At 43.7% G+C, this 24961-nt stretch overlaps 1 protein-coding gene across 1 annotated transcript; it reads right to left on the bottom strand.

The window, feature by feature from the left end:
• Positions 1-992: 992 nt before the first annotated feature.
• LOC139561607 (inactive dipeptidyl peptidase 10-like) lies at positions 993-24961 on the bottom strand. The gene is made up of 25 exons (XM_071378831.1): positions 24923-24961; positions 23858-23972; positions 23017-23121; positions 9087-9181; positions 8832-8903; positions 8305-8357; positions 8018-8099; positions 7743-7860; positions 7091-7245; positions 6792-6889; positions 6552-6675; positions 6370-6397; positions 5607-5725; positions 5310-5401; positions 5152-5199; positions 4823-4941; positions 4689-4736; positions 4116-4214; positions 3957-4023; positions 3266-3460; positions 2603-2657; positions 2353-2449; positions 2114-2172; positions 1690-1762; positions 993-1542 (listed from the first exon to the last, which is right to left on the bottom strand). The coding sequence occupies exons 1-25, from the start codon at positions 24959-24961 to the stop codon at positions 1334-1336; spliced, it is 2364 nt and encodes a 787-aa protein (XP_071234932.1). The 3' UTR covers positions 993-1333.

Genomic DNA, 24961 nt, shown 5'->3' with positions numbered 1-24961 from the left:
AAGCAAATACCCTAGAGTTATCCCTTATTGGGACTGTGGTTGGGGCATTTGATATTTGGGCTAGTGGCCTGCGTTTGTGACCTTCTAGGGGAGTCAGTCACCCTACTCTCACATTCTTAGCAATACACACTGACGTCATGACTTTACTTTCATTAATCTGATGACTGTTATTTATTTAATCAACTATGTTTGTTACCTTATTAATCATGTAGCGTTTAACTCATTAGGAACTTGGGGCACCATGGAAGAGGTTGTTTATACCATTTTTAATTTTAATTTTATTGATTTAACCTTTATTTAACTAGGCAAGTCAGTTAAGAACAAATTCTTATTTACAATGACGGCCTACCAAAAGGCAAAAGGCCTCCTGCGGGGACGGGTGCTGGGCTTAAAAATAAAAAGATTAAAAATATATACAGCGGGGCAAAAAAGTATTTAGTCAGCCACCAATTGTGCAAGTTCTCCCACTTAAAAAGATGAGAGAGGCCTGTAATTTTCATCATAGGTACACTTCAACTATGACAGACAAAATGAGGGAAAAAAATCCAGAAAATCACATTGTAGGATTTTTAATGAGTTTATTTGCAAATTATGGTGGAAAATAATTATTATCGTTTATCGTTGTGCCTTTATTCCTCGTATTATTATTTTTCTCTATGCATTGTTTGGAAGTTGTACAACTGAAATGTGTCTTCTGCATTTAACCCAACCCCTCTGAATCAGAGAGGTGTGGGAGGCAGTCTTACATCCACGTCATTGGCGCCCAGGGAACGGTTGGTTAACGGCCTTGCTCAGGGGTAGAACAACAGATCTTTTACCTCAGGGTTTCAATCCAGCAACCTTTCGGTTTCTGGCCCAACGCTCCTACCCACCATGCTATCTGGAAGGGCCCATAAGTAAGCATTTCACTGTTAGTCTACACCTGTTGTTTATGAAGCATGTGACAAATAACATTTGATTTGATTTGATTTAAACAAACTATCACCACCAGATAACTTCAAACTATTTATTACCATCTCAAATGCACTTAGGAAACAAGAACAAATTCTTAAGGATCTTTGCAATAATCAGGTTCTGCAATTTGGGTCATGCTAAATACTAGATGACTAAACTCCAGGGAAGTTTAACTTCCTTCACCATGGAGTGGAGTTTAGTCAGCTATCTAAATACAAAAATGCAAACTTTACTCAACATGAGACATTTTAGAGCATACTTTCCCTTCACACTACATGCCTTTTCACATTTCCCTCATGCAAAATCCTCAAGGTCAAAAGGATGGAAGTATGATGTTTGGTGTTTTGTTGTTGGATGTAAATGTTTGGGAGGGTAGCTCTCAGTCATCCTCTTGTCCATCAGACTTTTGAGGGGGCATAGGAGCCAGACAGTCCTGGAGAAAGTTTGTTAGGGTGCACCGGAAGTGCTGAACACTGTGGCTCCGTCTCAAAACGTGGCCCTCGTCAGGGTAAATCTGCAGAGAGTAGTTGGCCTTTGCTGACACCAGACGGTCTATGAGCTCGGCAGTGTGCTGGAAGTGGACATGTGCTACAAGATGGAAGTGTTACTTCACAAATATGTGCAAGTAGATCCATTCAATATCTCATATGGGGTATGTCTTTATTTTTGTGGCCCTTCTGAAAGTGTTCCCCTAAATATTAGTTGAATAGTTGAATAGATCATAAAGGTTCTCACCATCTGCGGTTCCATGTAAAAGGAGGAAGTTCTTGTCCCTCAGATTGACCACATCATCCAGCAAAGAGGCAGCCTGAGGAGAAATGTTGAACTAAGACCCAGGTTTTTGGAATGCTGACTAGGTGGAATACAGCTATGACCAGAAGTGACTTTTTCGTAGCATGTTAGGAGACTTTACACAGCAGGTTAGGAGAATTAACGTAGCAGGTTAGGAGAATTAGGTTAAAGTTAGGAAAGGGTTAGCTAAAATTCTCTCCTAACCTGCTACGAAAAGTCACTTCTGGTCTTAGCTGTACTCCATCTAGTCACAATCTGTTTTTCGTTCAAAGGAAGACTAAAGAGACAAGTTGAGTGCATGTGAGAGAGACGATGTTACACCATCTTATACTTTACAATCAATTTGAAGAACAAGATCTTGACTTACATTGTAGAAGCTCTCCTGAGTGGCTGGAAGACCCAGGTATCTCTCAGAAAAAGCAGCATCTATTATGACAGTCATTATTGTTTATAAATCGATAACAAACTCTAAAAGATAACCAAGTAACAACCGGGGTAGGTATAGGATTGAATAATAGTGTAACAAACTGTCAGACACAGTATGTCTAATCACAAGAACAAAGATGAAAAGCAACACAGATTACTCCTAAATGTTGGTGGACGTACTGTAGATTTTGAAGTCTGTGATTGGAGCCATCACTGCAGCACATTTAAATATGTTGGCTGCTGCCATCATCTTCAGTGTCAGAAGTCCACCAAATGCCTGTTGAAAAGATAAAGGGTGGGGTACTCACATTCAGAGGTGACTACATACAGAATACTGTTTGATCGAACAGGGATGTTTTAAGCTCTTTTCCCACTTTGGCTGGGTCTGCTAGAATCAATGCAGCAATATAGTTGGAAATAGACCCTATACCTTTCCATACAGCGCAATTCTTCCGTTGTCAATGTACGGCAACTCCAACAACCACCTGTAGCAAAGAATGCATTGGGGTCTTTCCACCTCAAAAAGCACAAGAAAGACGATTTCGACACCCACAATCTCAGATTGTATTTTTTTTAAAGTATAATAATTTCAGGATAGTAAAATGTCTTCAGTGTAAACTTAAACGACTAAAACCAGATATAAAGTATGTAGAAAAGATAATGAGCTATATCATTTTCATAAGATCGTCTTTGAAAACGAACAATCACCAAAATAAAAACTAGACAGTCAGGGAGAATCTAAAGTAAAAAAATGTCATGCCCCCATTGATTTTGTTATAATGTTTGAATCACTCATAATCACTCATAATAACACGGCATTAGCCATGGAAAAATGTGTAGAATTGCAGGAAATTAGCTGTTAAACTGCACATTTTCACTCAATCCCATTCCAAAATGTGTAGAAAACCTGAAATTTGTTTTAAAACTGCAATTTTTTCTCTCAGCCCCAATGATAAAATGTGTAGAATTGCAGAAAAGTTGCTTTGAAACAGTTTTGGATGACATGGAATGACTCATTGCTTAAATACAGTATGACTAAGAAATTATTTAGATGCTGCTGAAATCTACGCTGTACTCATCATTGATTACTCACTCTACTACGCTCAGCAGGTCTTTGACTCTCTGGGAGCTGAGTTTCCTGGGGTCAAGGTTAGGTGACCTCAGGCCGTGTGCCGCCCCACTTTTGCCGTCCACCCAGGCCAGAGCTACACCGTGGATACTGAAGAGGACCTGGGGCCAGCCCAGAGAGAAACGGTCTGTGACTGCCTGAGTGTCAGGGGCTCCATCCCTGAGACACACAGACAGAGATGAGAAGAAAGGAAATGGGATCAGGAAGTCAACCAAGTTAGGTGGAGGAGAAGTGAATACACTGAGTGGCGCAGCGGTCACTGCATCTCAGTGCTAGAGGCGTCACTACAGACCCTGGTTCAATTCCAGGCTGTATCACAACCGGTGATTGGGAGTCCCATAGGGCGGCGCACAATTGACCCAGCGTCATCCGGGTTTGGCTGGTGTAGGCCGCCATTGTAAATAACAATTTGTTCTTAACTGACTTGCCTAGTTAAATAAAGGTTAAATAAAAAATGTAGGAGGTTATGGAGCTTTTGTGTTAATAATTATTCATATTTGGAGGACACCTGTGTCAAAAATATTGATCTTATCGTTATGAAATGTTAGCTTTTAAGGTCTTTGTTTCGATGCCCATTTTTTATCTCAGTGCAAAACCGTTAAAGTTTGCATTTGTGTTTCACATTTTCATGCTTTCTTCTTGTTGCAGGTCTTACACAATGATGAGGAGAGGATGCAGGCCTTCTTCATACCCCTGTGGTAGACCCAGCTTTAGATGGATATCTGCAACATGGATACCACAGTTGCTCTCAATTCATGTTAAGTCATAATAAGTTCTCTAAGAAAAAGAGTGGTTTCCTCAGTGTTTACTGTACCATAGTGGTCAGCTGTAATGGTGCTGTAGTGTGTGATGGGGAGCCGTTTTCCCTCCAGGGCCTCAGACAGAGGCTTGTTGTCTTCCAGGACCTTGTACCCTAAGAAAACAACACTCAGTTTACATCCCAAATGGCACCCTATTCCCCTTACAGTGCACTACTTTTGACCAGGGCCCATAGGACTTTGGTCAAAAGGAGTGCAATGCACTATGTAGGGAATAGTGTGCTGTTTAGGGCTACAGCTGCCGACATTGTAAGACATCTACACATATTCGATTGTGCTCAATATCAACCTCTGCTCAGACAATATATTGTCAAATAGCTAATTCAAGTTGTGAGTTAAGGACAGGACGAAGGCTATAGTCAAACAGTGTTTAATGTAATCAGCTCGAAAACGGCCACAAACACAAATACTCCCCTTAGCCTTTCCCATCCCATTTGTTTAAAGAAAATGAGTAAAGATGGAATGTGGAGCCATACATACAGGAAGCATGTATACTGTATATACTGTAGCTCAATTATGAAACCTAGTAGACATATTAAAACATGAAAAACAACTTGTGTAGAACTCACTGAAATGTTCTCTGGTGCTGTGGACAGTCACTCTGGGGATGCCAGGGCCTACAACAAAGAGACATCAAGATGAAGGACAGAAAAAAGGAAAGAAAGAGAGAAAGAGATAGATGGATGGAGAGTGAGAGATTCACCCAAGCAGTGGAGGATAACACGAGTGAGGCTGGGGTTGAACTGTGGCTTGTAGAAGTGGCAGGTCTCTGAGAGTGTGCAGGTAAGACAGTGTCTTTGAGAAAAACCCCAGAGGTTCACACTGAGAGAGAGGAACAGTCAATAGAAAACATTCAGACTGAACGATGTAAACATTTCTTATGGACCTGAGTTACTCCCGACCAAGGGACTTTACCAGGATAAAGTCTGGGCTAGTGCTTAGAGTTTTTGCTGGTCAGGTCATGTGGTCAGGAAAAACATATTGATCTATTTATGGATTATGGTATAATTATAGGGCCTTGTGCATATTTACCTGTAAAGGTGTCTGCTGTGTTTGGATGCCTCTGTGCTGATGAAGTATCTGCAAACAGACAGAAACCATATCAGGCTGATGTGCTGTGGTTACATAAATGCCAGCTGCAGTCACACCAGCAAATGCTAGGGATAAGCAAATCTCTTTACTCCTCATACAGTTTCTCTGCGTCTTCATCCAGGCCACAGAGCGACATCACGTCCCAGTGCCCTGATGTCAGGAATCGTGGAGACATGGGGGTAGTCAAAGGCTGCAGGGAGAGAGAAGCTGAGTTAGAGAGAGAGACGAGCCAAAGACACAGAGATAGAGACCGTGTAAGAGGGAGGGAGCTAGGGAGTTAAAGGTAGATGAAGGGGTCATTGGATAGTGAGGAGAAAACCCTAGCCATTCAAAATAGACTGACTTGGGCCAAATAAGATAAAGCAAGGTAGATAAGGCTGAAACGCAACTCTGACCTGAGTAGGGAGGACAGCTATGTGTCGATACTCTCCGTGACCCCCTTGTGCTGCAGGCAGAGTGACATAGAACACGGAGCCGTCTCTAGAGAAGAGGGGTGCCTCCTGTTGGCCAGAAAAGTAATTTCCACAGTTGTTAGTCATCATACAGTATCTAGGGCAGAGATGGACAACTCCAGTCCTCGGGGGTCAGAGTGGTGTCACACTTTTCCCCCATCCTGAGCAAACACAGCGGATTCAACTAATTGCATTCGAAACTGAAGATCATGATTAGTTGATTATTGGAGTCAGGTGTGTTAGCTGGGGCTCGGGCAAAAGTGTGACACTAATCAGGCCCCCGAGGACGGGAGTTGCCCATCCTTGATCTAGGGCCTAGAGGTTTTCCTGTCAATGTGACCTGACCTGACCAGACTTAATAACACTACTCATTTTAGTATTCCATTTCTCTCCCTCCAAGTCCCACTGAAATCCATTTATCTTGTATTCATGTCTTCCTCTTGTCTTAATTTATCTTGTCTTCATGCAACCACGTTAATTTAATTGAATCGAATCACTTAATGATTAGAATAGGCAATTCCTCCCCTCGGGGCTCTAAATGCTTTAATACAGACTAAAGTTCGCTACATATAATGACGGTCTTAAAAACTGTAATGAAACACAGAAAGTTTTCCCATTTCTTATACATTTTCTGTGAATAGATTCAGCCTTTTGGTTGATCTTGGTTAAAGTGATTAGTAGGCAGAATTTACCTGTGGTAGCCCTAGCCAGACATCCATGGTCATTTTGCGTTTCTGTGAGGGTTGCAACAGAAAAAAGGCATTACACTCATACTCATACATATCATTGACAACCAATAAGCATCCACATGAATCACATGGATCACATCCAGCTGCTAGAAATTATGTATCTACTCCCTTTACAACTGACAACTGATCAGTGTATCACCTGTGAGCAGACTCCAGTAGTGGCCTCGCACACAGAGAGAACAGACTGGTTCTGGACCCGGTTCAACCAACGCACAGCCAGCCTGGTCCCACTGGTCCATTTCACCATGGAGATGTAATGGCCTCTGGACACAGGCAGGCAGACAGAAAGACAAGGGAGAAACACTGAGGTTTAGGTCTAAAAAAACTATTTACATATGGAGAGAATAAATACACTGATTTAAATGAGTACCTACAGTACCTGTTTTTGAGTGAGATTGGAGCAGTCATCCTCAGAGTGTGAGCAGGGCTGAAGACGTTCACCACGTAAAGAGTAACTGTCGGGATATTATCTCCTGCCTGGAAGGGAAGGATGCACATCAACACATTCTCCATAGATAACATTGTTCAGACATTCTGTATTGACCTCAATTCATCTTATTGTAGGCTCTGCCAAGAGGGTTTATGGCAGAGGAGATGACCTTGGAATTTATCTAAGTTAAGGTGTATAAAAGTAGTCTTTATTGACATTATTATTATTATTGTTATTATACATTTCACCTTAGGGTATGGATAGTAGACTCCTGTGGGGTATGGCCCTCCAGTGAAACGAGGGATCTCCACATAGGGTGTGTGTGTGTTGTTGATGGACAGGTACGCCAGTCGTACCCCATCTCCAGACCACCAGTAGGCAGGGTACGTCTGGAGGATCTCTTCTGGAAACAAATTACATGACAGTCAACATGCATTAGCAGGTGTAAATGGGCCCATCTACTGTATATAGTATACAGACTCAAGCTCACGAATTCTTAATATAGATTGATAAGAATGTAATGTTTCTACATGGGATTTTCATTTGTGATGTCAGGCACATTCAAGTACATTACATTCATATACATTGCATATTATAGATCTATTATCATTTATGAGGTAAAGTATAGTATATGACAAAATATATATGTGATGTCTATGGTGTTGTTCTGTCAGGTGGACACTAACAGAAAAGCACAAATGAGGCATGCTAAAAACTACATGGCGACGATCAGTGGCGGCTGAGCTGGATGAGCTGGGTCTCTCATGGGACAGGGCGCAAGCTGTGGCCAAAGACAGACTCCAGTGGCAGAAGATTGTTGCAGCCTTATGTCCTACCCGGGAAGAAGAGGACTAAGTAAGTAAGTATGATTTTACTCTACAAAGGCAGCGTCTCTCTCACCCTCATATGTCCAGTCTGACAGCCCGTTGATAACAGACCCACTGCCTGTAGTGCTGAGACGTACAGGACCACTGTACACACCGGGCTGGTAGTAGAGGTTATTCTGAAAGATGTAGATCTGCCAAAATAACAGAGTGCCTATGTAACTCAATGTAAATATAACACACACAAATTAACATACAGTGTGTGAACATGATGGGCCAAAAAAGAGCATCTCTCGGGACGTATTTGGGCTGTGGGCCGCATGTTGTGCACTCCTGCCTTAAGGGCCTCACCAAATGATTTCCATGGGGACCCCATGCGGCATATTGAAGAGCAGATGGCTTCACTCTGTGTGGGTTTAGCTCAAGAAAGTCCCTGCGAGAAACAAACACAGAAATGCATGAGAATATACACACAAACACATGCATACACAACAAGTTTTTTTTTATTCATGGTATTGGCTGAAGTAAACTGTTCAATTACCAGATGACCTGTTATGCATCATATTTCATTTGGATGTGTTGGTTTGGATTGATTGCACAATATAGGAATACATTATCATGCTATCAATAATACTTACCCTGTCCCCACACTGTAAATGACATAGGAAGCTGAAAATGATTTTGAGAACACCTATCAAGGGCAGAGGAGAGGAATATAATCAAATCAACAGTAAAGAACTTGCCTAAAATGACGACACAGTCCAAATATTTTCCAATAATAGTTACCATGGATAGAATGATAACTCAGTTACATAGCTGCTGGTGCTGCAACATATTTTATATGCTTTGCATTGAGGCATTTCCAAGTCTTTAAGAACAATAAATGCCCATCCCAAAAGAGAAACTGTGCCAGATTCTGAATTGGATAAAACAAGCCCTTTGGGAGCATAACAGTGTTCTGATTTGTTTGTTTTCTCTCGATAATCTTAGCTTAGTTCCATCTTAATTAAAATATCCTGTTAAAAGATGAAAGATGTTGCTTAGAGCAGAATTAAATCAGTCTATTTAAACGGGGGTGGAGTTATGGATACAAATCAGCAGTAAGTTGCCAGTTTTGTCTTGAAATATTCCTCAATAGATACACTGACTGTTAAACATTACCTACCAGATGCAAGTTGTAGGCCAGCAGAATATACTTCTGGTCTGGTGACACTTGAAACTTTGTGTCATTCAGATTCTTGTAAAACAGAAACAAATATATCAAAATGCAAATAAAAACTGCAGTGGGAGGAGTGATTATTTCTCAAATACAAGTTGACACCTGTGGGAGACTGGGGGTATGGATATGTATGCTAAAGATCTATCAGTCTGTCAATCAACCACCTTGGAGCAGAGTTTTGTTTGTTCCGTCTGTACTCACTAGGATGCTGCCGCCCAGCAGAGAGATGGTGAGGTTCTCACTCAGGCTGTGTTTCAGGATGTGCCCTTCCCTGGTGCGAAAGGCCACCTCATCATCTACAGAGGGGAGTTAGAGTAGAAGCCATGCAGTGGTGAGACTGGCAAATAGAAAGAAGACAGAGTTGTTGTTGAAACATGAAGGACTGGTTTCCCAGACCCAGATTAAGCCTAGTCGTGGACAAAAAAAAACACTTTGGATTGAGACTTTCCATTGAGAATGACGTTTAATCCGGAAACCGTCCTGATTCTCCTAAAGTAAAGAGAGTGTCTGCTAAACGAATAAACTGCAAAGTGTAATGTAGTATAGAGGCCATTGGATTTATGTAAAATATACATGTATTGTACATGTACTGTATGTGACATACATATGTGTATTTTGTTAATAGATTTCTTAATTCAATGAGCAACCTTTCATCAATGCCTCAGATGGTTATGTTAGGGATTGGAAACTGTTCTAATAATTCCAATTTAGGAAATTACACCTTTCTTACGTACGCCTTTCCTACGCACTTCTCAGTAGTTGGTATTCAAACTTACCTTATGAAGGTGTGTAACAGGCTTTGCAGGAGGGGGAACCGCTGAAAACCCTCCCACTTGCAGGCCGACAGATTTTCTTGTGGAGTTTTCATTCAATAGGGTTTTCAGTATATTTATCTTAAGCCAACCCTATAAATACAGTGTACGTTTCAGTTCGAATTCTGTCGACAGACTCAGAAGACTATATCGAGAGAACGGCTTCAGAATACTAGGGATAAATGAAAGAAAGCCATCTAAATATCTGCATATCTGTCTTTGTTTCAGCAGCAATTGGTAGATTTTAAAATACTCTGATCTTGTAGATTATTTAGGGTTAGGAAAGTATTTATGAATTTAAAAAAAAGGTTTTGGAGAGCCTTTACGCATGAAAGAAAATGGTGGTTTGATTCATTCTGATTGCCACATTCTTCCATTGTAATGTTGGAAGATTAGTGTACATAGGATTATAATAGGGAGAATAGTGTACAATAGTAGGCTATATCCTTGTCTACTGCCTGCACTAACCATTAAACTGTGTGATGACACAGCCAAGTATTGCGCCATGCATCTGGTGAAACTGTTATGGCTTGATCTGCGCTCCGCTCCATAATGGATGCCCTCAATCTCACACAAATTATTAAGGAACCCACCAGGTACAACCCTAAATCCGTAAACATGGGCACCCTCATAGATATCATCCTAACTAACTCGCCCTCCAAATACACCTCTGCTGTTTTCAATCAGGATCTCAGCGATCACTGCCTCATTGCTTGCATCCGCTATGGGTCAGCGGTCAAACGACCACCCCTCATCACTGCCAAACGTTCCCTAAAACACTTACATTTACATTACATTTAAGTCATTTAGCAGACGCTCTTATCCAGAGCGACTTACAAATTGGTGCATTCACCTTATGATATCCAGTGGAACAACCACTTTACAATAGTGCATCTAACTCTTTTAAGGGGGGGGGGGTTAGAAGGATTACTTTATCCTATCCTAGGTATTCCTTAAAGAGGTGGGGTTTCAGGTGTCTCCGGAAGGTGGTGATTGACTCCGCTGACCTGGCGTCGTGAGGGAGTTTGTTCCACCATTGGGGTGCCAGAGCAGCGAACAGTTTTGACTGGGCTGAGCGGGAACTGTACTTCCTCAGAGGTAGGGAGGCGAGCAGGCCAGAGGTGGATGAACGCAGTGCCCTTGTTTGGGTGTAGGGCCTGATCAGAGCCTGAAGGTACGGAGGTGCCGTTCCCCTCACAGCTCCGTAGGCAAGCACCATGGTCTTGTAGCGGATGCGAGCTTCAACTGGAAGCCAGTGGAGAGAGCGGAGGAGCGGGGTGACGTGAGAGAACTTGGGAAAGTTGAACACCAGACGGGCTGCGGCGTTCTGGATGAGTTGTAGGGGTTTAATGGCACAGGCAGGGAGCCCAGCCAACAGCGAGTTGCAGTAATCCAGACGGGAGATGACAAGTGCCTGGATTAGGACCTGCGCCGCTTCCTGCGTGAGGCAGGGTCGTACTCTGCGAATGTTGTAGAGCATGAACCTACAGGAACGGGTCACCGCCTTGATGTTAGTTGAGAACGACAGGGTGTTGTCCAGGATCACGCCAAGGTTCTTAGCACTCTGGGAGGAGGACACAATGGAGTTGTCAACCGTGATGGCGAGATCATGGAACGGGCAGTCCTTCCCCGGGAGGAAGAGCAGCTCCGTCTTGCCGAGGTTCAGCTTGAGGTGGTGATCCGTCATCCACACTGATATGTCTGCCAGACATGCAGAGATGCGATTCACCACCTGGTTATCAGAGGGGGGAAAGGAGAAGATTAATTGTGTGTCGTCTGCATAGCAATGATAGGAGAGACCATGTGAGGATATGACAGAGCCAAGTGACTTGGTGTATAGCGAGAATAGGAGAGGGCCTAGAACAGAGCCCTGGGGGACACCAGTGGTGAGAGCACGTGGTGCGGAGACAGATTCTCGCCACGCCACCTGGTAGGAGCGACCTGTCAGGTAGGACGCAATCCAAGCGTGGGCCGCGCCGGAGATGCCCAGCTCGGAGAGGGTGGAGAGGAGGATCTGATGGTTCACAATATCAAAGGCAGCCGATAGGTCTAGAAGGATGAGAGCAGAGGAGAGAGAGTTAGCTTTAGCAGTGCGGAGCGCCTCCGTGACACAGAGAAGAGCAGTCTCAGTTGAATGACTAGTCTTGAAACCTGACTGATTTGGATCAAGAAGGTCATTCTGAGAGAGATAGCAGGAGAGCTGGCCAAGGACGGCACGTTCAAGAGTTTTGGAGAGAAAAGAAAGAAGGGATACTGGTCTGTAGTTGTTGACATCGGAGGGATCGAGTGTAGGTTTTTTCAGAAGGGGTGCAACTCTCGCTCTCTTGAAGACGGAAGGGACGTAGCCAGCGGTCAAGGATGAGTTGATGAGCGAGGTGAGGTAAGGGAGAAGGTCTCCGGAAATGGTCTGGAGAAGAGAGGAGGGGATAGGGTCAAGCGGGCAGGTTGTTGGGCGGCCGGCCGTCACAAGACGCGAGATTTCATCTGGAGAGAGAGGGGAGAAAGAGGTCAAAGCACAGGGTAGGGCAGTGTGAGCAGAACCAGCGGTGTCGTTTGACTTAGCAAACGAGGATCGGATGTCGTCGACCTTCTTTTCAAAATGGTTGACGAAGTCATCAGCAGAGAGGGAGGAGGGGGGAGGAGGGGGAGGAGGATTCAGGAGGGAGGAGAAGGTGGCAAAGAGCTTCCTAGGGTTAGAGGCAGATGCTTGGAATTTAGAGTGGTAGAAATTGGCTTTAGCAGCAGAGACAGAAGAGGAGAATGTAGAGAGGAGGGAGTGAAAGGATGCCAGGTCCGCAGGGAGGCGAGTTTTCCTCCATTTCCGCTCGGCTGCCCGGAGCCCTGTTCTGTGAGCTCGCAATGAGTCGTCGAGCCACGGAGCAGGAGGGGAGGACCGAGCCGGCCTGGAGGATAGGGGACATAGAGAGTCAAAGGATGCAGAAAGGGAGGAGAGGAGGGTTGAGGAGGCAGAATCAGGAGATAGGTTGGAGAAGGTTTGAGCAGAGGGAAGAGATGATAGGATGGAAGAGGAGAGAGTAGCGGGGGAGAGAGAGCGAAGGTTGGGACGGCGCGATACCATCCGAGTAGGGGCAGTGTGGGAAGTGTTGGATGAGAGCGAGAGGGAAAAGGATACAAGGTAGTGGTCGGAGACTTGGAGGGGAGTTGCAATGAGATTAGTGGAAGAACAGCATCTAGTAAAGATGAGGTCAAGCGTATTGCCTGCCTTGTGAGTAGGGGGGGAAGGTGAGAGGGTGAGGTCAAAAGAGGAGAGGAGTGGAAAGAAGGAGGCAGAGAGGAATGAGTCAAAGGTAGACGTGGGGAGGTTAAAGTCACCCAGAACTGTGAGAGGTGAGCCATCCTCAGGAAAGGAACTTATCAGGGCGTCAAGCTCATTGATGAACTCTCCAAGGGAACCTGGAGGGCGATAAATGATAAGGATGTTAAGCTTGAAAGGGCTGGTAACTGTGACAGCATGGAATTCAAAGGAGGCGATAGACAGATGGGTCAGGGGAGAAAGAGAGAATGTCCACTTGGGAGAGATGAGGATCCCAGTGCCACCACCCCGCTGACCAGAAGCTCTCGGGGTGTGCGAGAACACGTGGGCAGACGAGGAGAGAGCAGTAGGAGTAGCAGTGTTATCAGTGGTAATCCATGTTTCCGTCAGTGCCAAGAAGTCGAGGGACTGGAGGGAAGCATAGGCTGAGATGAACTCTGCCTTGTTGGCCGCAGATCGGCAGTTCCAGAGGCTGCCTGAGACCTGGAACTCCACGTGGGTCGTGCGCGCTGGGACCACCAGGTTAGAGTAGCAGCGGCCACGCGGTGTGAAGCGTTTGTATGGTCTGTGCAGAGAGGAGAGAACAGGGATAGACAGACACATAGTTGACAGGCTACAGAAGAGGCTACGCTAATGCAAAGGAGATTGGAATGACAAGTGGACTATACGTCTCGAATGTTCAGAAAGTTAAGCTTACGTTGCAAAAAATCTTATTGACTAAAATGATATAGTACTGCTGGCTGGTGAAATAGGCTAGCTAGCAGTGGCTGCGTTGTTGACTTTGTTTGAAAGTGTAGCTGGCTAGGTAACCTCTAACTGGCTAGGTAACCTCGACAATTACTCTAGACTACACAATTATCTTGGATACAAAGACGGCTATGTAGCCAGCTAAGATCAAACAAATCAAACTGTTGTACTGTAATGAAATGAAATGTAATACTACCTGTAATACTACCTGTGGAGCAAAGCGGAATGCAACTACTCGCTCCAAACCAAACCGGAAGTGCGTATCGTAGAGGGAGAGGCAATAGAAGTGTTGTTTCTTGTATTATTGTCTTTTGTGTCTTTAGAGGACTGCTTCACCTTAATGTCCCCTTTCCCTTTTCTTCTGTCCTTATTTTGTCCCACTTTGTCCCTTCTTTGTCCCTTCTTCTCTTCTGCCAACTAGACACTCCTTGTTAGCTAGCTAGCTTCTTTCAGGAATGTCCCTAGCAAAGACTTCTTCTTCTTCACTTCTGCGAGCAAGCCTTTCTAATCGACCTGGCCCGGGTATCCTGGAAGGATATTGACCTCATCCCGTCAGTAGAGGATGCCTGGTCGTTCTTTAAAAGTGCTTTCCTCACCATCTTAAATAAGCATGCCCCTTTCAAAAAATTTAGAACTAAGAACAGATATAGCCCATGGTCAACTCCAGACCTGACTGCCCTTGACCAGCACTAAAACATCCTGTGGCGGACTGCACTAGCATCGAATAGTCCCCGCGATATGCAACTCTTCAGGGAAGTCAGGAACCAATACACGCAGTCAGGTAGGAAAGCAAAGGCTAGCTTTTTCAAACAGAAATATGCATCCTGTAGCTCTAACTCCAAAACGTTTTGGGACACTGTAAAGTCCATGGAGAATAAGAGCACCTCCTCCCAGCTGCCCACTGCACTGAGGCTATGAAACACTGTCACCACCGATAAATCCACGATAATCGAGAATTTCAATAAGCATTTCTCTACGGTTGGCCATGCTTTCCTCCTGGCTACCCCAACCCCGGCCAACAGCTCCGCACCTCCCGCAGCTACTTCCAGACTCATATTAAACATCTCCAATCCAAAATTACATCTAGAATCGGCTTCCTATTTTGCAACAAAGCCTCCTTCACTCACGCTGCCAAACATACCCTCGTAAAACTGACTATTCTACCGATCTTCGACTTTGGCGATGTCATTTACAAAATAGCCTCCAACACTCTACTCAGCAAACTGGATGCAGTCTATCACAGTACCATCCATTTTGTCACCAAAGCCCCATATAGCACCCACCACTGTGCCCTGTATGCTCTCATCGGCTGGCCCTCGCTACATATTCGTCGCCAGACCAACTGGCTCCAGGTCATCTATAAGTCTTTGCTAGGTAAAGCCCCGCCTTATCTCAGCTCACTGGTCACCATAGCAACATCCACCCGTAGCAAGCGCTCCAGAAGGTATATTTCACTGGTCATCCCCAAAGCCAACACCTCCTTTGGCTGCCTTTCCTTCCAGTTCTCTGCTGCCAATGACTGGAACGAATTACAAAAATCGCTGAAGTTGAAGACTTATATCTCCCTCACTAACTTTAAGCATCAGCTATCTGAGCAGCTTACCGATCGCTGCAGCTGTACACAGCCCACCTGTAAATGGCCCATCCAATCTACCTACCTCATCCCCATATTGTTTTTATTTACTTTTTTGCTCTTTTGCACACCAGTATTTCTACTTGCACATCATCATCTGCACATCTATCACTCCAGTGTTAATTTGCTAAATTGTAATTACTTCACTACTATGGCCTATTTATTGCCTTACCTCCTCACGCCATTTGCACACACTGTATATACACTTTTTTCTATTGTGTTATTGACTGTATGTTTGTTTATCCCATGTGTAACTCTGTGTTGTTGTTTTTGTCGCACTGCTTTGCTTTATCTTGGCCAGGTCGCAGTTGTAAATGAGAACTTGTTCACAACTGGCCTACCTGGTTAAATAAAGGTGAAATAAAAATGAAAAATGATTTAATTAGGCTACATGTCTTTTGTTTATATTGTCAACTGTTACTAATGATCGTCAGCAACAACCACATGGCTTTGACGGTGTTTTCAGAAGAAGCACATGAAGATAAACAAAATGATAGAAATAGGAGACAAAGAAAGTTTGTGTCACACCCTGATCTGTTTCACCTGTCTTTGTGCTTGTCTCCACCCCCCTCCAGGTGTCGCCCATCTTCCTCATTATCCCCAGTGTATTTATACCTGTGTTCTCTGTTTGTCTTTTGCCAGTTTGTCTTGTCAGGTCTTACCAGCGTGTTTTCCCATCTCCCTGCTTTCTCAAGTTCTGTTTCCTAGTTTCCCCGGTTCTGACCATTCTGCCTGCCTTGACCCCGAGCCTGTCTGCCATTCTGTACCTGTCTGACTCTGACCTGTTTACGAACCTCTGCCTGTCCTGACCCTGAGCCTGCCTGCTGTTCGGTACCTTATTGACTCTGCCCTGGATTACACACCTCTGCCTGCCTTTGATCTGTCTCTTGCCTGCCCCCTGTTTGGGTCAAGAAACATATGTGCCTCTAGCTGTCTGCATCTGGGTCTTATCCTGAGTTCTGATAGTTTGGGACATTTGAGAGTGCCCATCCCTGCAAGTTAAAAGGCAGTACAATTTAAATTCTGCATAATGGCACAGCATTTCATAAACATTACTGTGGGAAAGTTGATATGTTGATATGCTTCAGTTTGCTGCCATATGACTGGTTTCACATTTGTCTCTAGCGATTATAAGGTCAAATATATCCAAAACAAGTGTAATTTATATTTACAATTCCCTTATCCAAATGGATTACTCATTTACCTAGCTCTTATCAATCACTCTTATAGAGTTGTAAATTACAGAGAATGGTGTTATTTCAGAAAAATAAAGTAGATGCTTTTTCTATTTGGAACTGGTAGGTTCGCTAGACCTTATTCATGGTATCCTGGCGTGTAAAGGTGGTGAAATTATAAGGGAATTAAGTCAATGTCAGAATACGGGTATCTGTAGACACCTCTGCGACACCTTCATTTATTCGATCTCTACCCAAAACTAATAACAGGTGAATAGCACACAATTCTCATGCTTAAGTTCAAGTTCGGGAATATGCATATAGAGAAAAGTGCATAAAAAGGGAATTATGTTCCATTTGAGGGCGCTTAACTAGGGTCAGGATTGGGCCATTATTGAACAGGTAGTAGGGGGTCCTTGAGGCAGAAATATAGTCAGTCCCTTTGGGGGGGGGGGGGGTTATTTGATTCCCTAGAGTGCAGCTACGATGCAGAACAGTCAACATCAACATGGATTAATTACAAGAGTACATTCCATAAAACATATACTGAGCTTCTCTCACATTGTAACGTTGTCCCCTACAACAAACCTGAGGACAGTTTCATGATTTGTGTTGACTTGATGAGCTGTGCTGTGCTCTGCATGTCAACAGCAGCATGAAGTGTCCCAATTGGTACCCTATGCCCTACATACTGCACTACTTTTGACCAGAGCAATATTGCAGGGCAGCCCCAAAGTGACTCTTTACACTGTTTGCAAGGATTTCCTTTGTGTTGTCTTAGGAATGCTGCATTATCTCTCCAACCCCCGTTTTGTCACAGTTCAGTTGTCTTTACATCCTGTATGTCTGATATCTGATTGGGCGTTAACTCAACAGCAATGCTATTAGTCAATAACTCAGATGTTGAATCCATACAACTCTTATAAAAGGGTCTTAGATTCATTGTCTCTTTCTCTTCTTTGTCCCTGACCTGCGCTGGTGAGATAAGGGCTCCCGAGTGGCGCAGCGGTCTAAGGCACTGCATCTCAGTGCAAGAGGATGTATTGAGATGAGAATAATGGCGCCGGAGAGGATGGCTGCCGTTTTATTGGCTCTTAACCAACCATGCTATTTTGTTTGTTTTTTCGCATTGTTTGTAACTTATTTTGTACATAATGTTGCTGCTACCATCTCTTATGACCGAAAAGAGCTTCTGGACATCAGAACAGCGATTACACACCTTGAATTGGACAAATCATTTTTCTTTAATGAGTCGGACGAGAGAGATTTACTCCAGACACCCGAACAGGCCCTCATCCCCGTCATTCACAGGAGAAGGAGACAGAGATTTCGTGGAAGGAGATTGGGGTGCCTTGTGATGATCAAGCGACGAGTGGCTAATCTGCCTTTGCCATCCGTACTATTAGCCAACGTACAATCGCTGGAAAATAAATGGAACAAACTAAAAGCACGTATATCCTACCAACGGGACATTAAAAACTGTAATATCTTATGTTTCACAGAGTCGTGGCTAAACGACGACAGGAATAACATACAGCTGGCGGGTTATACACTCTATCGGCAGAATAGAACAGCAGCCTCTGGTAAGACAAGGGGTGGCGGTCTTTGTATATTTGTAAACAATAGCTGGTGAACGATATCTAAGGAAGTCTTGAGGTTTTGCTCACCTGAGGTAGAGTATCTCATCATAAGCTGTAGACTACACTATGTACCCTGTATTTTTCGTAGCTGTCTTACATACCATCACAGACCGATGCTGGCATAAACAAACAGGAAAACACTCATCCAGAGGTGGCACTCCTAGTGGCCGGGGAATTTAATGCAGGGAAACTTAAATCCGTTTTACCTCATTTCTATCAGCATGTTAAATGTGCAACCAGAGGGAAAAAAACTCTAGACCACCATTACTCAACACACAGAGACGCGTACAAATCTCTCCCTCGCCCTCCATTTAGCAAATCTGACCATAATTATATCCTCCCAATTCCTGCTTACAAGTAAAAATTAAAGCATGAAGCAGCAGTGACTCGGTCAATAAAAAAGTGGTCAGATGAAGCAGATGCTAAGCTACAGGACTGTTTTGCTAGCACAGACTGGAATATGTTCCCGGATTCTTCCGATGGCATTGAGGAGTACACCACATCAGTCACTGGCTTCATCAATAAGCACATCTGTGACGTCATCCCCACAGTGACTGTACGTACATACCCCAACCAGAAGCCATGGATTACAGGCATCATTCACACTGAGCTAAAGGGTAGAGCTGCCGCTTTCAAGGTGCGGGACTCTAACCCGGGAGCTTATAAGAAATCCCGCTATGCCCTCCGATGAACCATCAAATAGTCAAAGCGTCAATACAGGACTAAGATCGAATTGTACTACACCGGCTCTGACGCTCGTCGGACGTGGCAGGGCTTGCAAACTGTTACAGACTACAAAGGGAAGCACAGCCGAGAGCTGCCCAGTGACACGAGCCTACCAGACGAGCTAAATTACTTCTTTGAGGCAAGTAACACTGAAACATGATTGAGAGTATCAGCAGTTCCGGACGACCGTGTAATAACACTTACATCGGCTGCAGAGAGCAAGACCTTTAAACAGGTCAACATTCACAAGGCCTCAGGGCCAGATGGATTACCAGGACGTGTACTCCGAGCATGCGCTGACCAACTGGCAAGTGTCTTCACTGACATTTTCAACCTCTCCCTGTCTGAGTCTGTAATACCAACATGTTTCAAGCACACCACCATAGTCCCTTTGCCCAAGAACACTAAGGTAACCTGCCGAAATGACTACCAACCCGTAGCACTCACGTCTGTAGCCATGAAGTGCTTTGAAAGGCTGGTCATGGCTCACATCAACACCTTTATCCCAGAAACGCGAGACCCACTCCAATTTGCATACCGCCCCAACCAGATCCACAGATGATGCAATCTCTATTGCACTCCACACTGCCCTTTCACACCTGGACAAAAGGAACACCTACAGTTGAAGTCGGAAGTTTACATACACTTAGGTTGGAGTCATTAAAACTCAATTTTCAACCACTCCACAAATTTCTTGTTAACAAACTAGTTTTGGCAAGTCGGTTAGGACATCTACTTTGTGTATGACACAAGTAATTTTTCCAACAATTGTTTACAGACAGATTATTTCACTTATAATTCACTGTATCACAATTCCAGTGGGTCAGAAGTTTACATACACTAAGTTGACTGTGCCTTTAAACAGCTTGGAAATTTTCAGAAAAGTATGTCATGGCTTTAGAAGCTTCTGGTAGGCTAATTTACATTATTTGAGTCAATTGGAGGTGTACTTGTGAATGTATTTCAAGGCCTACCTTCAAACTCAGTGCCTCTTTGCTTGACATCATGAGAAAATCTAAAGAAATCAGCCAAGACCTCAGAAAAAAATTGTAGACCTCTACAGGTCTGGTTCATCCTTGGGAGCAATTTCCAAACGCCTGAAGGTACCACATTAATCTGTACAAACAATAGTACGCAAGTATAAACACCATGGGACCACGCAGCCATCATACCGCTCAGGAAGGACTCCTAGAGATGAACGTACTTTGGTGCGAAATGTGCAAATCAATCCCAGAACAGCAGCCAAGGACCTTGTGAAGATGCTGGAGTTAACGGGTACAAAACTGTCTATATCCACAGTAAAACGATTCCTATATCGACATCACCTGAAAGGCCGCTCAGCAAGGAAGAAGTCACTGCTCCAAAACCGCCATAATCAAGTCAGACTACGGTTTGCAACTGCACATAGGGACAAAGATCGTACTTTTTGGAGAAATGTCCTCTGGTCTCATGAAACAAATAGAACGGTTTGGCCATAATGACCATCGTTATGTTTGGAGGAGAAAGGGGAGCCTTGCAAGCCGAAGAACACCATCCCAACCGTGAAGCACGGGGGTGGCAGCATCATGTTGTGGGGGTGCTTTGCTGCAGGAGGCACTGGTGCACTTCACAAAATAGATGGCATCATGAGGTAGGAAAATTATTTGGATATATTGAAACAACATCTCAAGTCATCAGTCAGGAAGTTAAAGCTTGGTCGCAAATGGGTCTTCCAAATGGACAATGACCCCAAGCATACTTCCAAAGTTGTGGCAAAATGGCTTAAGGACAACGAAGTCAAGGTATTGGAGTGGCCATCACAAACCCCCTGACCTCAATCCTATAGAAAATTTGTGGGCAGAACTGAATAAGTGTGTGCGAGCAAGGAGGCCTACAAACCTGACTCAGTTACACCAGCTCTGTTATGAGGAATGGGCCAAAATTCACCCAACTTATTGTGGGAAGCTTGTGGAAGGCTACCCGAAACATTTGACCCAAGTTAAACAATTTAAAGACAATGCTACCAAATACTAATTGAGTTCATGTAAACTTCCGACTTCAACTGTATGTGAGAATGCTATTCATTGACTACAGCTCAGTGTTCAACAGCACTGTGCCCTCAAAGCTCCTCACTAAGCAAAGGACCCTGGGACTAAACATCTCCCTCTGCAACTGGATCCTGGACTTCCTGATGGGCCACCCCCAAGTGGTAAGGGTAGGTAACAACACATCCGCCATGCTGATCCTCAACACGTGGGGCCCCTCAGAGGTGTGTGCTCAGTCCCCTCCTGGACTTTCTGTTCACTCTGGACTGCACGGCCAGGCATGACACCAACACCATCATTAAGTTTGCTGATGACACAACAGTGGTAGGCCTGATCACCGATAAAGACGAGACAGCCTATAAGGAGGAGGTCAGAGACCTGACCGTGTGGTGCAAGGACAACAACCTCTCCCTCAATGTGATCAAGACAAAAGAGATTATTGTGAACTACAGGAAAAGAAGGACCAAGCACGCCCCCATTCTCATCGACAGGGCTGTAGTGGAGCAGGTTGACAGCATCAAGTTCCTTGGCGTCCACATCACCAACAAACTAACATGGTATAAGCACACCAAGACAGTTGTGAAGAGGGCACAACAAAACATATTCCCCCTCAGGAGACTGAAAAGATTTGGCATGGGTCCTCAGATCCTCAAAAGGTTCTACAGCTTCACCATTGAGAGCATCCTGACTGGTTGCATCACTGCCTGGTATGGCAACTGCTCGGCCTCCGACCGCAAGGCACTACAAAGGGTAGTGCGTACTGCCCAGTACATCACCTGGGCCAAGCTTTCTTCCATCCAGGACCTCCATACCAGGGGGTGTCAGAGGAAGGCCCTAAAAATTGTCAAAGACTCCAGTCACCCTAGTCATAGACTGTTGTCTCTACTACCGCATGGCAAGCGCCAAGTCTAGGTCCAAGAGGCTTCTAAACAGCTTCTACCCCCAAGCGATAAGACTCCTGAACATCTAATCAAATGGCTACCCAGACTATTTGCATTGCCCCCCCACCCCCTTTCTATGCTGCTGCCACTCTCTGTTATTATCTATGCATAGTCACTTTAATAACTCTACCTACGTGTACATATTACCTCAACTACCTCGACTAACCACTACCCCTGCACATTGAGTCTGTACCGGTATCCCCTGTATATAGCTTCGCTATTGTTATTTTACTGCTGCTCTTTAATTATTTGTTACTTTTATTTGTTTCTTTTTTTTAGGTATTTTCTTAAAACTGCATTGTTGGTTAAGGGCTTGCAAGTAAGCATTTCACTGTAAGGTCTACATGTGTAGACATGTTGTATTTGCGCATGTGACAAATACAATTTGATTTGATATGAAGAGGCGTCACTACAGTCTCTGGTTCGAATCCAGGCTGTATCACATCCGGCCGTGAATGGGAGTCCCATAGGGCGGCGCACAATTGCTCAGCGTTGTCCGGGTTTGGCCGAAGTAGGCCGTTATTGTAAATAAGAATTTGTTCTTAACTGACTTGCCTAGTTAAATTTAAAAAAATACACTCTCTGTCTCTCTCTCGCTCTTTCTCTCTCTCTCTCTCTCTCTCTCCCTCTCTGATCATGTCTAGGATAATGCCTTGTAATACTTTTTCATGCTTTGTAAATTAAGCTTATGCCTTGTATGTGAATCCATTTATTTTACAATGTTAATAAAGTACACTTGGATTTAGAATTCCATTCACAGAACTTTCTTGACCTTCCAATTCCTGTAACTCAACTGTAGTCTCTTGCATATTGATAAATTGTCATTATGGAGTTAGGTAAACATTTTAATAGGCTAATTGCATAGTCTTATTATGGATTGCATGTGAGGTACAGTATATATGATATAGCCTATATGATCAATCTTTACCACACTACAATATCGGCCCTGGTCAAAAGTAGTATACTATATAGGGAATAGGGTGCCATTTGAGATACAGTCAGAATGCTCCGTAAATCATGTCAAGTTACAGTGAAGCCACAGGGTGTACAGTATACTACACAAGGCGGGCAGCCTGTCAAAAAGTATATCAATCATTTAAGGCTTGACATGCATGTTTTGTAAATGAAATCTGTGCCATGGAAGCCTGGCTTTCCTCACCGTTGAGCCAGGTCACATGGGCATCATGAACTTTGAAATCGTCTTTGTCCAGGTCCTCCAGAGTAAGACGGGAGCGCTGGAGAAGAAGAGAATGAAGAGAATCATCTGCAACAAAGATGAAGACAGAGAGGGATGAGTAGCAGGAAGAAAGGGCCAAATGGAGGAAATGGTACAAATGGCCCTAGTACTACAGTATACCACTCTGATGTGGAAGCAGATTCATGCCAAAATGAATACAAATAAATATTGCATACTGCATAATGCATGCCAAATGTATTGCTCCATTTTAACAATAAGTCCCAATATTTCGATCAGTCCCAATACACTGACAGACAGATCACAGAGATGAGTATAAGACCATGGGTGATGTTTTGTGGATATACCGGTCAATTTCATCAGTTTTCACCCAGGAAATTGCGTATTTAATACTGTAATAGACTCATGTAGTTGCTCTCACAAACTCCAAATTGAACACAAATTGAACAAGACTTTTTGAATATTAATTTCCCATTGAGCCAACATTTCCTGTAATTACATTACTCTTATGAAAACCTTTTTTTTATCAGGTTTTTGTTTGGTGAATCTCATTTTTGTAGTGGCAAAAGTGAATAAAACTCATGAATGTAACTTTTTATGTCAAATAGTTTTTCATTCTACTGGTTGTCTTGAAAAGCAAATAGTAAAGCATTTCAATGTAAGGCTAAATATATAGCAGACTAAACCCGACTGATTTGGCTTGGGACTGGTAGTATTAAGTAGTAGGCCTATGCTAGTGGGGGTATTGAGAGACCCAGAGACTGTAGTCTCATCTGCCTCTGAGCCTAGCTTGTTTTCCTCTTACCAGGAGTGAGCATGATGATAGACAGGATGACCAGTGATATGATCATCAGGATCACCATCAAAGCTATCCCAATGCCTCTCCAGTTACGTGGAGGACCATGGTAAGCCACACCATTCTGATGGAAAAAACACACATACCGGTATGCACATGCACACGCACACACAAACACACACACTACAGTTCTTAGGTTATAACTTCAGACGTAAGTAGGTTGAGTTACAAAATAAAGTGAAGAAAAGAGGGAGTTGGTTTCATTGTGTCATTAGCACCATAGACGACACATGTCATCAAGAACTTGAACAAATCAGTGACACTTCATTAAGTATAGTAAAAATGTAATCACTGTTGAGTATCGCATCCATGTCAATTAATGTGATTCAAACGCTTCACTGGATAACCCTGACACCCTGCATAATAATCTCAGAATTGTGCATTGTATAATAGCAGTCAGAGTAGATAAGGAAGGACTGACATAGCCTATCAGATCCCACTGTGCTGATTTAAGCTACAGTCATTCTCGCTAATTAAAACACAGCAATATGCTACAGAGATGGAGGAGGAGAGATTTAAAGAGGAGAACAACATTAATGATAACTAAAATGAGCAAAAAAACGAACAAATAAGATAGTTTGCGACTTTCTCTTGAAATAAAACTTTTTTCTGCAGCATGTAGTAGTCTAGAGTTGCTAAGAAACATGTAAGAACATTTTTTGTATGCCAGAAATGCAAAAGCTGGCCAACAAGTAAAGGTCAACAGCACAACAGTATCTATGAGAGCAAAAAAGGAACAACAGCACATAGATACTTAAATTCATTATGGTTGCCTATAGATCTATGCACATGGACAGCGTGCATACCTTTGGAGACAGATTCAAGCGGAAATGTGACTTTAACCCGAGAAACATAAGGCATGACACTCATAACAGACTTTAGAACTTCTTCTGAAGAAATCAGTTTCCCTGTATGACTTTTCAACAATGGATGCTCCCTATGTACAGTATTCCATTAACAATACTATTGAATAGAAGAATGAAAGCACATACAGTATATGTAAAGTGACTTTACCATGTCAGAGGGCATGTTTTGCTGAGTGCTGGCGATCAT

Source organism: Salvelinus alpinus, chromosome 2 (assembly GCF_045679555.1).
Source record: "Salvelinus alpinus chromosome 2, SLU_Salpinus.1, whole genome shotgun sequence".
NCBI lineage: Eukaryota > Metazoa > Chordata > Actinopteri > Salmoniformes > Salmonidae > Salvelinus > Salvelinus alpinus.
The sequence above is the reverse complement of the archived record's forward strand: the minus strand, read 5'-3'. Positions and strand labels throughout refer to the sequence as shown.